General features: G+C 39.3%; 1 protein-coding gene across 1 annotated transcript in view; it reads left to right on the top strand.

Moving 5' to 3' along the window:
• Positions 1 to 6,682: 6,682 nt before the first annotated feature.
• The window catches only part of STRN3 (striatin, calmodulin binding protein 3), a 121,785-nt gene continuing 111,908 nt past the window's right edge, over positions 6,683 to 16,559 (top strand). The window contains exon 1 of the mRNA XM_006889972.1: positions 6,683 to 6,964. Within this exon, the coding sequence (XP_006890034.1) occupies positions 6,683 to 6,964 (282 nt within the window). The remainder of the gene's footprint in view (positions 6,965 to 16,559) is intronic.

Genomic DNA, 16,559 nt, shown 5'->3' with positions numbered 1-16,559 from the left:
TGAATTCTTCCTTGTGCTTTGGCTTCTCTACGCTCCAGTGCAATCTTCAGAGTTTCTTCTGACATCCATTTTGGTCTTTTCTTCCTCTTCTGTCTGAGTATAGCTTTTTTTATTTCAGTATTATGAATTTAATTTCACCTGGTTCTATTAGGATGTTACCTCTATCGTTTCTTACTTGAGTTATGTGTGTCTTCTCATTCTTTTCTTTTAAATTTGCTAAAGGTATGTCTACATTATTAACCCTTTCAAAGAACCAGCTCCTGGTCTTGGGTTATATAGCAATTTACATACTTGTTACTTTTTAGTGCTGCATAGTATTCCATTGTGTGAATGTACCACAACTTTTTAACCCATTCATTTGTTAATGGACATCTGGGCTGCTTCTATTTTCTAGGTATTGTGAATAATTCTGCTATGAATATAGGTGTACAAATGTCCATTTGTCTCAGTTTTTATTTCCTTGGGATGTAGTCCTAGCAGTGGAATAATTATCAGCTATTGAAAACGAGGCCAGGTGCTGACTGTGGAACAAATTCATGAACTACTCATGTGCAAGTTCAAAGTGGAGCTAAAGAAAATGAAAACAAATTTACAAGTACCAAAACATGAATCCCAACTGAATTTAAAAATCATCTCAAGAACAGGTTTGAGGTCTTGAACACTAATGAACAAAGACCAGGTGGTCTGTGAAATGATACCAAGACAAACGTAAAAGGTCATTACTAAGAGGAAGAAGAAAAAATTGAGATGGAAGTCGGAGAGAATCTGAATATTGTACTAGAATGCCAAGTAGCCCAAGCAAAAGTAAGAAACCAGGAAGTTAAGAAGTTGACCATAAGATTTCAAAGGGCAGTTCAGGAAGACAGAGCAAAATATTATAATCAAATGTGCAAAGAGCTGGAGTTAGAAAACAAAGGGATGAACCTGCTTGGTATTTGAAAAAGCTAAAGAACAAATTCAAGCCTCAAGTTGCATTACTGAAAGATGCTTGCTGTTGTTATGTGTTGTCATAGCGACCCTATGTACAACAGCTCTAAACCTTGCTTCTATCCTGTGCCAACTCTACTGTCTCTGACACACCTACCCCCATAACCCGAGAATCAATGCATCTCATTGAGGATATTCCTCTCCTACACTGTACCTCTAACCGTCCCAAGCATGACGTCCCTCTCCAAGGACTGGTCCCTTCTTGCAAAATGTCCAAAGTATGTAAGATGAAGCTTTAGAATCCTTGCTATGGGCAGAATATTGAATGATTCAGAAAGCATCAAAAGACAGTCATGATGGAGGTCACAGAGTCACTGTACCAAAAAAAATTGGCTGACACAAAATAATTTTATGAAAGAGCATGAGCATGTGTTCAAGAAGCAATGATGATGGAGGAAACTCAAGCTTCTCTCAAGGAATTGGAAATAAATAAGGCCCCAGGAATTGATAGAATACCAATTGACATATTTCAACAAACAGATGCAGCCCAGCATATGCTTACTATGTTGTGCCAAGAAATCAGGAGGATAGCTACTTGACCCACTAACTGGAAGAGATCCATATTTGTTCCTATTCTAACAGAATGTGGAAATTATAAAACAATATCACTAATATCACAAACAAAACCTTTCTGACAATTATCCAAAAATGTGTGAAACACTATATCTCCAGAGAACAACCAGAAATACAAGCTGTTATCTGGAGGGCCCAGTCCTTGGAGAAGCATAGTATTCTTGAAAGGATGGAGGGTCAGTGCAGGAGAGGAAGGTTCTGGAGATAAGAATTGACACAGTGACTGTGGCATTGAGGGCAAGTGTGTCAGCAACAGTGAGACTGGCTCAGGATAAGGCCGGGTTCAGAGCTGTTGTTCTAAGGGTCCACTATGAGTCGTAGTCTACTCGATGGCACATAGCAACAACAACATGGAATTTCTATGTTTAACTTTTTGAGGAAATGCCAAACCACTTTCCATTGTGGTTACACCATTTTAAAATCCCACCAGCAGTTTATAAGAGTTCCATTCTCTCTGCCATTTACTATTTGCTATTTTGTTGAACTTTGCTACTGCTGCTGAAGTGAGGTGGTATCTCATTGTTATTTGTGTCTCTTGGTCACCTGAATGTCCTCCTTTGTGAAAAGTTTTTTCATGTCTTTTGCCCATTTTGTGACTTAGTTATCAATCTTTTTTTTGTGGAGGTCCTGTAGTATTCTGTAAACTTTGATTATAAGATTCTTATCTGAAATGTCATTGCCTAATGTTTTTCCAGATATATGGGCTTTCTTTTTACTTTATAGCATAAAGTTTTTGATGCACACAGGGATTTGCTTTTAAGAAGTTCTTATCTTCTCCTGGTTGTGCATTTTTGGCTATGTTCACAAACCTCTTTATGTTGTAGGCCAGGGCTTCTAATTTTATTCCCCTTTTGTCTCTTATGATCTTTATGATTTTGGGTTTTATGCCTAGGTTTCTCATCCATTTTGAGTTGGTTTTTGTGTATGTTATAAAATGTGGATCCTATTTCCGTTTTCTCCAGGCAGATGTTCAGTTTTGCCAGCAACATTTGTTAAAGAGGCCAGTGTTTCCCATTTAATGGGTTTTATCTTGTCAAATATCAGGTGACCACAGGTTGATTTCTGTATTCTTGATTCTATTCCATTGATCTATATGTCTGTCAATGTACCAATATCATACTGGTTTGATTATTATAGCTGTTGTTGTTATGTGCTGTTGAGTCATCTGCAACTTATAGCAACCCTATATACAACAGCCCTAAATCCTGCTCTATCCAGTGCCAATCTTATTGTCTCTGACACACCTACCCCCATTACCCCAGTCACTGAATCAATCCATCTTATCAAGGGTCTACCTCTCTTGCGCTGTCCTTCTATCGTCCCAGGCATGATGACCCTCTCCAAAGACTGGGCCCTCCTTGTAACATGTCCAAAGTATGTCAGATGAAGCTTCAGAATCCTTGTCACTAAGGAACAGCCTGGTCTCATCCTCTCTAAGATGAACCTGTTTGTTCTTCTAGCAGTGCATGGTATATATAATACTCTTCTCCAGCACGATGGCTCAAAGGCATCAATTCTCCTTCTATCAACCTAGTCATTTTCCAGCTTTCTAACACATAGCAAGTAATTGCAAAGACTATGTACTACAGCTGTATAGTGGGTTTTAAGATCAGGAAGTCAGATGCCTCCAACTTGATTTTTTTTGGTGTTGTTGTTTTAGAAGATCTCTGCTAATCCTGGGTCTCCTTTTCTAAATGAAACTGGAAATTGCTTTTTCTATCGCCTTGAAAAAGAAATTTTGTACTGAGATTTTTTTTTCCCCCTCCAAGGATTTCTGCATCATGTTCATAAGTGATACTAGTCTGTAGGGTTTTTTTGGTGATGTCTTTGGCTGGTTTTGGTATTATTCTTATGCTTGCATCATAGAATGGTACTCTAGGGGTGTTCCTTCTTTTTTTATTTTTTAACATATAGCTTTAGTGATAGATTATCTCTGAAGTGTTATTATCATGAAGCAATCTGGGCCAGGCCTTTCATGGGAGGGAGTCTTTTTATGACCTGCTAAATTTCTTCTTTTGCGTTAAGTCTGTTCAAGTGGTCCACTTATCCCTGTGTCAATTTGGGTAAGTTGTGGGTTTCTAGAAATTTATGCATTTCCTTGAGGTTTTCAGCTAAGTAGATATTCTTGATAATTATTAGCTATAGGATGAAACTGGGATTATCTTATGGAAGAGAAGGAATAAGGACTGATGAAAGGACAAATAGATGTCTCAATGATGAGGCTGAAAAGAGGAAATTACTCATAGCTTAGGGAGTGAATTCCAGTTAGGTAAGTTGCAGGTTTAACGTCAGCCATGGGTGCTCATTACCTATAAGAACAAGATTGTTGGAGTTCACTGCAGTGTGTTTTTAGTCACTGTAATGTAAAGTTTAGTCATTGCCATTGTAAAGTACTTCCTTAGTACTCTATAAAATATTCTCCTAACAACAACAACAAATCCCAACAGAAGAGAAACTCTTCGTGTATTTTACTTTTAATATCCAGGACAGTTTCAGTCACTAAAGACCTAAGAATTAGCCAGATTAACTGTAGTAAAAAATGAAAGAAGTAGGGGAAGAATAAGATGAGGGAATAACTATTTATATTAGAAAACTCATTGTTATTGAATGGAAATCAACACAACTAACCCTCCAGTGGGCTTTCTGAAGCAGTAAATCCCAAGGGAGGAGGCTGCCTATCTTTTTCTGGTGGATTCAAAGCACATGCCTTTGGGATTGTAGTGCAGCTTCTTACAAGAGCTCTCTGAACTCAGTATAGAGGGCAAGAATTCTACTACTGAACTACTGCTGCCCTGAATTTGAGATACCTATGGGAAATGTTGCAATTATGCGCTATGCATTAAAAAGCTGGACTATGACTAGGGATGAAAGGAGAATTGATGCCTTTGAGCAGTGGTGCAGGAGAAGAGAATTGAATATACCAGGGACTGTTAAAGAAAACAAACAGGGTCATCTTTGGGAGGGTGAAACCAGGCTGCTTCTTGGAGGCAAGGATTCTGAAGCTCTGTCTTATATATTTTGGGCATGTTGCAAGGAGCAATCAGTCCTTGGAGAGGGATATGTATTATACTCGAGAGGTTGGAGGGACAGCACAGGAGGGGAAGACCCTTGATGAGATGGACTGACTCAGTGACTAGAGTAATGAGGGTTGGTGTGTCAGAGATGGTGAGGTTCACTCAGGATAGAGCAGGGTTCAGAGCTGTTGTACATAGGGTCTCTGACTTGCAGGGGACTCCATGGCACATAATAACAACAATGGGAAATATAAGTATGTATGTTCCCTTTCTTTAAAGTTAACATCAACCACACCCTCAAACCAGTTAGCTGTATGTATTTAAGTCATCAGGCTGCATGGTATCTCTTGTCATATACAATGGTGTTCTCCAAAAGCAAATGAATTGTATAAACAAGTTCTATGCCGGTTACAAAAATTGGAGAAACAGTACTTTAATAACACTAAAGAGTAATTAAAGGAGTTTGTAATTACTAGTATACAATCTAAACCTTTAAATAAACATGGCAGCATGGGGAACAAATCTGACCAAGTCTTCATTAAACTGTAAAAAAGTCATGACAAAATAAGCTGTAGTACTTTATGTTTGAGATTAAGTCTTGTGTGGATGAGTATATTCCAGAGTGAAAATTTTAGTGGCCTGTGTGGTAGAGAAGAAGGAAAAAAAATTTTAAAAATGCAGCCAGTTTCAGATGCATTTTTCCTGCACAGTTATAATTACTGAGACACTTTTCCTTAAGTGCAGCTGTTAAATGTTATTTTTATCCTGTTTTTCAGTCAAATGGCTATCAGCTAAACACTTCGAAAAACTCACTGGTCAATTAGGATGTTTCCTGGGAAACTAAGCATATAGAAATGTACACTTGAGTAAAGAAACTTTGCCTCTTATGAGTATATTCACTCAACTGACCTTTATTAGGGAAAACATTTTTTTCACTTTCATGGAGGATTTTAAACTGTACTCATGATGCCTTTATTTTCCGTGTCAATAAAAATATTCTATTAACACCAAAATAGCGAGAATTTACGGCAACCAGTGTTTCAGTTTCTACCCACTATCGTCAAGATCTAAAGCACTTGTCTCCCCTTCTCAAGAAAAAAACCCCTCGTTCCTGTTGTCCTCTTAACACCTTCAAATATAACGCCCATGAAAGATTGAGAAACAGAAAGGAAAGCAAACGGGAACAAGTTGCGACAAGCGACAGGCGTACAGAAATGGGGCAAAAAAAAAAAAAAAAAGACTCCAGAACTGAGACGAAGACTGGGAATGCAGTCACTACGTCCCTATGGACCTGGGGTATGTGCCAAAAGGATATGTCTTCAAAGCCCGAGGAACTAACTGCTGGTAAGAAACCAGAGAAAGAGCAAATGACAAGGAGAGAAAGAGGCTCAAACCCCTGGTACAGCCAGAAACACGCGAGGAATGTAACAGAAACGTCAGGAATCCGGGACCGGCTATGGTCGGCCAGAACGACCTGACTGACTAAAACAGAGCCCCGAAGGAAGCCGCGCGGCCTGGACGCTAGGGTTGGGTACGACGATGGGAGCTGACTACTAGAACAAAACAAATTATCTCAAAGACAGATGTGGATGAGCTCCCCAAAACAGACTGACCACCACCATGCTCAACTATCAGAAACGGAGCTGTGAGCCGGCCTAGGGGCGGGTCCCAAGTGCCTTCCTTCTCCGCCCCCTAACGGCAAGGCGGCGTCAATGAGCCCAGTGCGCCTGCGTAGGGTGAGGCTGGACTCTATTTGGCTATTTGGCGTGCGGCGCAGCGTGGTTTTCTACCCAGTGTGCAGTGCGGGGTTGACGGCCCTACGTCTCTCCCCTGCCCAACCCTCCTGTCCTCTCTTCCTCCTCTCGCTACGCCCCCCAATAGCCCCCCCTTCCCTAAAGTGAGTGACTGAGACGGGCAGATGGAGGAGGGACTGTAATGGCGGCAGCCGGTAGCTCCTTGCTCTGACCCACGGCAAGCACACGGCAACGATTCCCTCCCCGCCCCTATCCCGGCCAGCCTCCGCCCCGCCACCAGCGGGGCTACCCTTCCGAGCCCTTCCACCAGCTGTCGGCGTTTCGCCCTGCGCCCCGGCCGGGGCCTCACACACAATGGATGAGCTCGCTGGAGGCGGTGGTGGCGGTCCGGGGATGGCGGCACCTCCCCGGCAGCAGCAGGGACCCGGGGGAAACATGAACCTTTCGCCGGGGGGGAATGGAGCGGTGGGCGGCGGAGGTCCTCCAGCCGCTGAGGGAGTGGGCCCCGCGGCAGGCCCCGAGCTGTCCCGGCCGCAGCAGTACACTATCCCAGGGATACTGCACTACATCCAGCACGAGTGGGCTCGGTTCGAGATGGAGCGGGCGCACTGGGAGGTGGAGCGGGCCGAACTGCAGGTACCTCGTTGGGGACCCTGTGCGGGGCGTCCGCAACAGAGGGATTGTGGCCGGGGGGGTGGGGCTGGGATTCCTTCGCCCGAGGCCGCGCGCGACTTCGGGGAACCGAGAGGAACCTACCTTTGAGGCTCGGGGGGCTGCAGGACTGGCGACAGTTTTTGATCCCCCTCCCCCTTACCCGCAGAAGCTTGCTCCCCAGCCCTCACTAGCTGCGCGTTGCGGGCTTCCTTGGGGCAGCCATTTTGGTTTTTAGTATGGCGTCTGCGGGGGCTCCTCCGGAGGTGGCCTTTCCGGGCCTCCGGGGCTGGAGGCCGAGATTGTCTCTGTGGAGAGTTCCTTGGTAGCCTGTTGGATACTATGGTTACTCTCATTTGACCCTCTTTGAGGTGTAGAACTTGAGAAACGGAATGTGGACGAGACTTTGCTGCTTTTTTTCCTGACACCCCCTTTCTCCGACTTGGCTTGTCTGACCCCCTTCCTGGACTTGGTACACACTTGTCCCTTGACAGCTGTTTCTTTCCTATCAAACACAATAGCTTGAGGCTTACCTAGGAAGTTTTCCCTTCCTACCTGTCAACTTTTAAGGACTTTGTTACCTGGGACGTTGCCTTACTCACTTGGACCCTTTGCAGTTCTTCCTTACTTAGTGACTCATCAACGTTTACTCTTCTAGAACTGATTTTAAACCTATCTTTTCTTTCTTTGGCCCCCTTTAAAAGTAAAATCAACTGTCTCTTCTGTATTTATGAAAGATTTATCTTGAAGTAAAGCGTACTTTTCTCATATTATTAAGTTACTTGGGGAAGCAAAGTTTAAACGCCCTTCTAATTAAACCAGGCTTGTTTGTCTTAAGGTGAACTTTAGGATGCGCTCGGATGTCTTAACCTAACTTTTGGAAGGTATTGTTTAAAGGCTTGTGCCTTGGATTTAAAAACTGCCTCATCTTTTTTAGAAAGTAATGTCACTTTTCTAGGTACTTGTAAAGGTTTATTTTAAAATCTCTTTGCAGTTAAAATTAGGCTTAGAAGGAAAAGTATGCATCTAAATACGGTTGCACCTGTTCTTCACACTAGTATATAATTAGGAAGTAAGCAGTGTTGTTTTAGATCATATATTATTTATGCCTCCGGTGAATAGTTAAGAAAATGTGGCATTGGAAGATTGGATTAATTTTGAAAGAGTGCCCCAGATACTCAGTTTAATTTTGAACTTGACTCTACGAAATGGTTAAAGTTAACATTTTTTAAAATTAAAAATACTTAGGTACTTTGATACTTCGTCATACTTGGAAAAATGATTAATGACTTTTCATCAAGTCACTGTAGTGGAATTGTGCTTTGATAAACTCTTGCACTTTAAAAAAGATTATTTTCAGAAAAGTAAAAATTGTTTCTTTTAACTTGTGCATAGTTAAACTGCTTTAAAATACTTTGGATTTATAGAATACTGTTGTGTACCATCGAGTCGGAACAGATCAAAAGTTGACTTTCTAGTGGGTTTTCAAAGGCATTAATCGCATGGGAGAAAGTTACCCATCTTTTGCCCACGGAGCAGCTGGTTAGTTCGTACCTTGTGCCTTTGGGATTTCAGCATAGCTTTGTATCAGTAGGCCACCAGAACTCCCTAGGATACTGTTATTTTAAAATTTTCCTACTACCCCGTGCTTTCTATTTCATTTTCTGTGTGGGTAGGACAAGGTTAATATCTTTGTTAATTTTTAAAACATTATTTTCAAACATGGAATCTTCTCACTTCATAACACTTTACTGGTCCCTGTTGTTTGTAGCATTTAGAACTTTAGAATTGGGGTGGTGTGTTTTTTTTTAAGAATTGTATGCAAGTTTAGATTTTAACATTTTTAAGTTAGAGGTAACAGTCACATACACATCAGTAGTGTAATTAGCTGGGGAAAGAGCTGTGTACCTATATTAAAAGAGTTCTGGTGGTGCAGTAGATAAAGCATTAAGACACTGAACTGAAAGGTCAGCTGTCGAAACCCTCCAACCATTTTGGAGAAAGACATTGAAGTCTGCCAACCTATGAATGCATGAAACCTGCAGTGTCTGCCTTAGCCCTTCTAGTTCTTTTTTTTTTTTTTTTTTTTAGTTTGTTTATTTTTCATTTCAGTGAACATCTACAGAGATTTTGGAATTCCATTCATTCATTGTTGCTAGTTCTTTACTCAACAGAAAAAAAAAAATCCTTTAACGAGGATGTCTCTTGTTTGTATTCTTCTGGACTTATATCACTTGACAGACTTGGTATAGCTATTCTTAAACTTTGCTTTGAAAACATTTTACCAAAAGTGTCTAGATAATCTTTTTTCAGAGATTTTCACTATTTCACAGATTCTTTTGGAGTAGCGTGATTATGTTTTTGCTGTGTTGTTACATGCCCTCAAGTTGCTTGCGACTCATGGCGACCCTGTGTACAGCAGCCCTAAATGCTGCTCTATCTTGTGCCAACCCCACAGTCTCTGACACACCTACTCCCCATTACCCCAGTCTCTGAGTCAATCCATCTCATTGCTGGTCTTCCTCTCTTGCACTGTTCCTCTCCAAGGATCTACCCTCCTTGCAGCATGCCCAAAGTATGTCAGATAAAGCTTCAGAATCTTTGCCTCCAAGGAGCAGCCTGGCTTCACCCTCTCTAGGATAAACCTGCTTGTTCTCTTAGCAGTCAGTCCATGGTATATTCAGTACTCTTTTCCAGCACCATAGCTCAAAAGCATCAATTCTCCTATCATCCCTAGTCATTGTCCAGCTTTCTATTGCAGAGCAAGTAATTGTAAAGACAATAGCCTGGATCAAGTGCACCTTAGTCTCCACACTGACGTCTTTGCTCTTCAGTACTCTGGAGAGGTCCCTGACAGTAGACTTTTGACAATTTAATTTCTCTTTTCATTTCTGTCTGCTGATAACAAGAGTGTTGATTGTGGAACCAAGCAAGCTGAAGCTGTTAACAATCTCCGTCTCTTCTCCTGTCATGATGCTGCCAATCGGCCCAGCGGTGTGAATCTTTGTTTCTTGATGTTGCACTTCAGTCCATATTGAAGGCTGCAGTCCTTGACTTTCCACAGCAAGCACTTCAGTTTCTCTTCGGTTTCAGTAAGCAGTGTTGTGTCATCTGCATAATGCAGATTGTTGATGAGTCTGCTTCCAATTCTGATGCCACATTCCTCCTCCTAGAGCACAGCCTCCCAGATGATCTGTTCTGCGTATGTATTGAAAAGGTATGGAGATAGTACACATACCTGGTGTACACCCTTCCCGATTTTGAACCATGCAATGTTTCCTTGCTTTGTTCTGACTACTGTCTCCTGGTCCAATTATGTTTTGCATAAGCACAATCAAGTGTTTTGTGATTCCCATTCTGAGTTAGTCAGAGTTTATTGTGATCTACAGAGTCAAATGCCTTTGCATAGTCACCAGATAGACATTGCTCTGGTACTCTCAGCTTTCAGCCAAGATTCATCTAACATGAGCTATAATATCCTTAGTACCATGGTCTTCTCTAAACCCAGCCTCCACATCTGGCATTTAGCTGTTGATGTGCTGCTTCAGTCGCTTTTGGATAATTTTCAGCAGAAACTTGTTTGCATGTGGTGTTTGTTCAATTTCTGCACTCTGTTGGGTCCCCTTCTTTGGAATGGGAAGAAATATGGATCTCTTCCACTCAGGTTGTTGTCCTCCATGTTCCTTGGCACAATTTGGTGAGCTCATCTAGGACAACATCTCTTTGCTGAAATATGGCAGTTGGTCTGCTGTCAATTCCTTCGGCCTTGTTTTTTCTAATTCTTTCAGATCAGATTGAACTTCTTCCTTTATCACCACAGACTCTTGCTTATACATTGTTTCATGAAATTCTTCTCTGTCGACCAGTTCCCTTTGATACAGTGACTCTGTATACTCTTTCCATCTTCTTTTATGCTTCCTGGATCATTTAATATTCTGTCCAAAGCATCCTTAAGTATTGCAACTCTAGGCTTTAATTTGTTCTTCAGTTCCTTTAGCTTAAATGCTTAGTGAGTGCTTCGGCCCTTTTGATTTTCTACTCCAGCTCTTTGTACATTTCATTGTAATAATTTACTTTTTCTTCCTGTGCTGCCCTTAGAGTTTCAAGTCTGTTTCTAGTATATTATTAGATTAGATCTCTTTGTAGAGTTAAATGCAGGCTAGATAGATCTCTTTGGGATTGCTGTGCATATTCCTACCAGTAGGCCACCAAAGCTTCCTTAGATAACGTAAAATTCTAAAATACATTTTAAAAATATGTATATTGGATTACAAATTATTAGAAAATTTAACATTAAAAATTACTGTGTTGAAATTTTAAACATAGAAGTAAGATAAATGGCATAAAATATTTTATACAAATATTTATACATTTTAAAATAATACACTTGTAGAAGCTACACTGCATCCCAAAGGCACATAGTTGGAATCCACCAGCTGCTCCACAGGAGGATAGACATTTTCCTCCCTTGTGATTGATTAACTGACTCTGAAAACCTGCTGGAGAGTCAGTTATTAGTCAGTTGTGACTCCATGGTACACAACAACAAATATACAGATACCTTTTTGAAATAAGTGCCATGTTGATAAGTATCATAAATATGAATAGATCAAATTATGCTAAATTTTTACATAAAATTTTAATGTTCTTAGGTGCTGTCAGGTTGAGTACTTGACAGTATAATTGATCTGAACACGTCTGAACACGATTCTATCACATGCCATCTTTACAGTCTTTGACACACTTAAGCCCATTGCTGCACAGAATCATATTTTTCCTATCTTTGGAAAAGTTACCAAACTAGAATTTTGTGTTGTCATTTTATGTAACCAGAATTTGAGGTAAAAGCCTGTTTTAGAAATGTGAAATGAAGCCAAAGGATCATGTCTTCAAACTTTTTCATTTCTTATCTTGGTCTCTGGTAAGACATTTTTAAGTAAAGCTTTAGGGTGATCGTTCCTAACCAGCAGTCAGAATACCTTGTGGAACTTTTACAAAGCCTCCAAGCCTTCTCTTCTCCTTCAGAGATCTGGATCATTTGGTTTAGGGCTTTATAAATGGGTATTTGTGTGATTTTTGGCAATTTATGCTCTATAAAAATTATAACTGCAATTTAATCAGCATTATACATTATATGAGGTCGCTGTTTCTGGTTTTTATGTAAGGAGACTCACACAAGTGAAATAATTTTCTGGTGTTCACCTGGGTGTAAAGTATTGGCAGTTGGGTCTGGAAATTGTACCCAAAATCTGTAGTCTTACTACTATGTTTATAACCACTATCTTTGTAGCAATTATTAGAAGAATGAAGTCTATTAAGTGTGTAGTACTATATTATAAATGCCACTTTAGTATTCTTCAGTAAAGTTTAATTGAGCTTTTTAATATGCCAGACCTAGTTTATGCACGTGATGTCGTTAGTTTTTTTCTGTTGTTGGTATATAATAAATGTAGTCTTGATGTACATAAAATTCTTGTTTTTCAGTTATAAAAATATGACAAACACAATTCCAAGAGTTTATATTCTAAAATTCCCGATTCTTACTTAAATGAAATATTAATTATTATTTTTGCCTATATAATGTGGCATACAGTTCATCAAAACATGATAAGTATTGCTGACGAGGCAGATTTTGCTTATCTATTTTTTGGGAGGGGATCATGGAACTTTAACTTTGTTTTCCCCAATATTCTTTCCTTGCTAAGAGTTTTCAAAGTGTAGTCAAAACAGTTATTTGTAAATCTAGTGTCTTTCTCTGACAAAGTTTTTCTTAGTCTGCAGTAAAATCCTACCAGTCCTCTTGTCAGTCTGTTGTTCAAGTAATAGTGTGTTATGATGCTACTAGTGTTTAGATACTAGAAGGATCACCATAGACAAATTTGTTTCCTTTTTCTTATTGTGTACCATCGAATTGGATCCTACTGGCACAGGAGGAAATTTCCCCTCCTTCTCCAGAGGTGCATCTGGTGGATTCAAACCGTGCTCATGGTGGATTTGGACCTTGTACCCCTGGGATTGCAGTGCAGCTTCTTGCCACTAAGCCACCAGAGCTCTCTTACATATTGTTGGTCTCTTATCCTGCCACTTTGCTGAATTGGTTAACTATGTCTAGTAGTTTTCTTGCTGAGTCTTTAGGGTTTTCTAAGTATACTATCATATCATCTGCATATAGAGATAATTTTACCTCCTCTTTGCCAATTTGGATACCTCTTATCTCCTCCTCTGTCTTCTTGCTATTGCTAAGACTTCCAATACAATATTGAGTAAGAGATGAAAGTGGGCATCCTTGCCTAGTTCCTGTTCTCAAAGGGAATGCCTTTCATCTCTCTCCAATGAGAACAGTGTTGGCTCTTGGGTTTGCATATAGATGTTTTTTCTCTGTTGAAGAAGTGTACCCCTCTAATCCTATTTTGTTGAGTGTTTTAATCAGGAAAGGATTTTGTCAAAGGCCTTTTCTTCATCTATTGATAGGATCATGTGGTTCTTGTTCTTAGCTTTGTTGATGTCATGAATGACATTGATTGATTTTCTTATGTTGAATCATCCTTACATACCTGTTTTGAATCCCACTTGGTCATGGTGTATTATTTTTTAGATGTATCGTTGGATTTCATTGGCCAGGATTTTATTTAGGATTTTTGCATCTGTGTTCCTGAGAGATATTGGCTTATAGTTTTCTATTTTGGTGGTGTCTTTTACTGGCTTTTGTACCAAGGATATGTTTGCTTCATAGAATGAATCTGGGAGAATGCCATCTTTTTCTGTTTTCTGAAATAGCTTATGTAGAATTGGTGACAGTTCTCTGAATGTTTGATTAAATTCACTTGTAAAACGATCTGGTCCAAGGCTTTTTTTTTTTTGGTTTGAAGTTGTTTTATTACCTTTCCAATTTCTTCTTTTGTAGTGGGTCTGTTCAGGTGCTCAGTTTAAGTTTGTGTCAGTTTAGGTAGGTTGTGAATTTCTTTTCTTTTTTTTTTTTTTTGCAAGTTAATTCTTTAAATTTAATCAGTTCTTTAAAAAACTTCCCAATTAATTAGTAAAAGTTGGCTTATCTCAATAGCCTTAAACATTGGTCACTATTTAAACAAGACAGTCTAAAAAAAAAAAAAAGCAATCACATAATAGTTTATAGTCATTTACAAGTGAGTGGTATAGGTTGTGAATTTCTAAGTGTTTGTCCATTTCCTCTAGGTTTTCATATTTGTTTGAGTATAGTTTTTCATAATATTACAATGTTAGCCTTTTTATTTTAGTTGGTTTTGTTGTGATGTTGCCTGTTTCATCTCTTACTTGTATTATTTGTGTCTTTTTTAGTTTTGTTAGTAGTTTTTATTGACCTTTTCAAAGAACCAACTCCTGGTTTTGTTGATGGTTTCAATTGTTTTTGTTTCACTTATTTCTGCTCTAATTTTTATAATTTCCGGGTTTTTTTTTTGAGAGTGTTGGGTTTTCTTGCTGTTCTTTCTCAATTTGTTGGAGATGTTGGGTTAGAGATTCAGTGGTCGTTTTTTCCTGCCTTTTAATGTGTTTGCTTATTGCTACAAAATGACCTCAGATTACTGCTTTGGTTGTTTTTAGAGATTAGGTAAGTGGTGTTTCTCATTGTCATTTGTTTCAAGAAACTTTTTAATCTCATTTTTTATTTCTTCTGGTACCCACTTGAGGTATTGTTCAGCTTCCAAATGTATGGGTTTTTTTCTCCTTTATCCTCTTGTTACTAATTTCTAATTTTCTAGCATTGTGATCTAAGAAGATGCTTTGTATTCTTTCTAGGTTGTTAATTCATTTTTTTAAATTTACTGATGCTTGATGTGTTGTTCATGGAGTCATTATGAGTCACAGTTGAATTGATAGTGCTTAACATTTCAATTGATAATTATGTGTAAGCATTTAAAGAAAAATCTTTATTTGATAAAATTGTGTCCATAACCACCACCTTTTCTTTTTTAGAAAAGATTTTATTGTATTTTAAGTGAAATTTGCATTACAAATTTAATTCAACAATTCACTGCTGTTGAGTTGAATCTGATGCTCCATTTGGTTTTCAGAGACTGTAAATAACATGGGAGAATATTGCCTGTCTTTTTCTCCCAGAGCAGCTGGTGAATTGGAATTGCCAGAAAGGCAGCAGTGTTGGAGTTACTCCAACTCCCTAGGGACTATGCCACCTGAGGTCCTTTTAACAAGTTTTATATATTAAATGTCTATGGCATTGATTATAGCTTTTACAGTGTGTCAGCATTATTTATGATGTCAACCTGGAGACTAAAGGTATGCATGATCCAGGCCATAGTCTTCGTTTGCTATGTGTGAGAGAGCTGCGATAGTGACTTGGGATGATAGAGAATTGATACCTTGAGCTGTGGTGCTGGAGTGTTGAATATACTGTGGACTGTCAGGAGAACAAACAGGTTTGTCCTAGAAAGGGTGAGACCAGACTGCTTCTGGAAGGCTAAGATTCTGAGGTTTCGTTTGACATACTTTGGGCATGTTGCAAGGAAGGACTGGTCCTTGATGAGGGACATCATGCTTGGGAGGATGGAGGGACAGCTCAGGAAAGGAAAACCCTTGATGAGACGGATTAACTCAGTGACTGGGGTAATGAGAATAGGTGTGTCAGAGACATTAAAGTTGGTACAGGATAGAGCAGGTTTCAGGACTGTTGTACTTAGCGTGGTTATAACAACAGCAGCGGCAGCGTTCTTACTAGTATTTTTTTTCTTCATTTGTTCTGTTTCCATTTGTCTAGGTTCCACTGTGCATTACACATGAGTGGACTTGTTTATAAGTCACTAATATTTTCCTAAAAGGTGATTTTCAGAAATAACTTCAGTTCTGCATGCAAAAGTTAGATTAGGGTGATAGTTTTGAGCATTCCTCTAGTCTCTTTGGTTCAGTAAATCTGGCTTTTTTTAGGAATTTGATGTTGCCCCCCCTTTTATTTTTTTTATTCTGTCAAGGACCTTCTCTTGTGCCCCTGATAATTAGGTACTATAATCTCATACTTTCTGATCTCAGAAGAGGCTTTGGTTCATGTGGGCTTTTAATCCCATAAATTAATATGTGTTTTGAGTATTTGATTTTTTTTTTGCTTCGTAGGAATAAGGACCAACAATAATATATTAGATTACCACTTGCAGACTTTTACTTGCCAAACTGGGATGTAGAACATTATCTTTGTGAATTTAAGTTAATACCAGTTGACTAACTTTTCCCTGACACCATTATCCCAGAAATCCAATTCCATGTGTTATGTCAGTATTTTTAGGAAAGATTTAATAATTGTGCCTCTTATGTGGTTTGTTTGATGTGTTGATATGTAAACATAGCATAAACACACACACACTTGCTTACAACAATAATATTTTCAGTTGCTTCGTATGCTTTTGAAAGGTGAATGATGAATCAGGATGACAGAGAATCAGTTGCATTTAAATTGTGACTTGGAAGAATAATACTGATCACCCATGGATTGCCAAAATAACAATCAAGCCTGTCTTGGAGGAATTACAACTAGAGTGCTCCTTAGAGGCCAAGGAGTCGAAATTTGTCTCACATACTTTGGACATGCTGTTAGGAG

Source organism: Elephantulus edwardii, unplaced genomic scaffold (genome assembly GCF_000299155.1).
Source record: "Elephantulus edwardii isolate Elephantulus edwardi_28Jun2011 unplaced genomic scaffold, EleEdw1.0 scaffold00084, whole genome shotgun sequence".
NCBI lineage: Eukaryota > Metazoa > Chordata > Mammalia > Macroscelidea > Macroscelididae > Elephantulus > Elephantulus edwardii.
The sequence above is the reverse complement of the archived record's forward strand: the minus strand, read 5'-3'. Positions and strand labels throughout refer to the sequence as shown.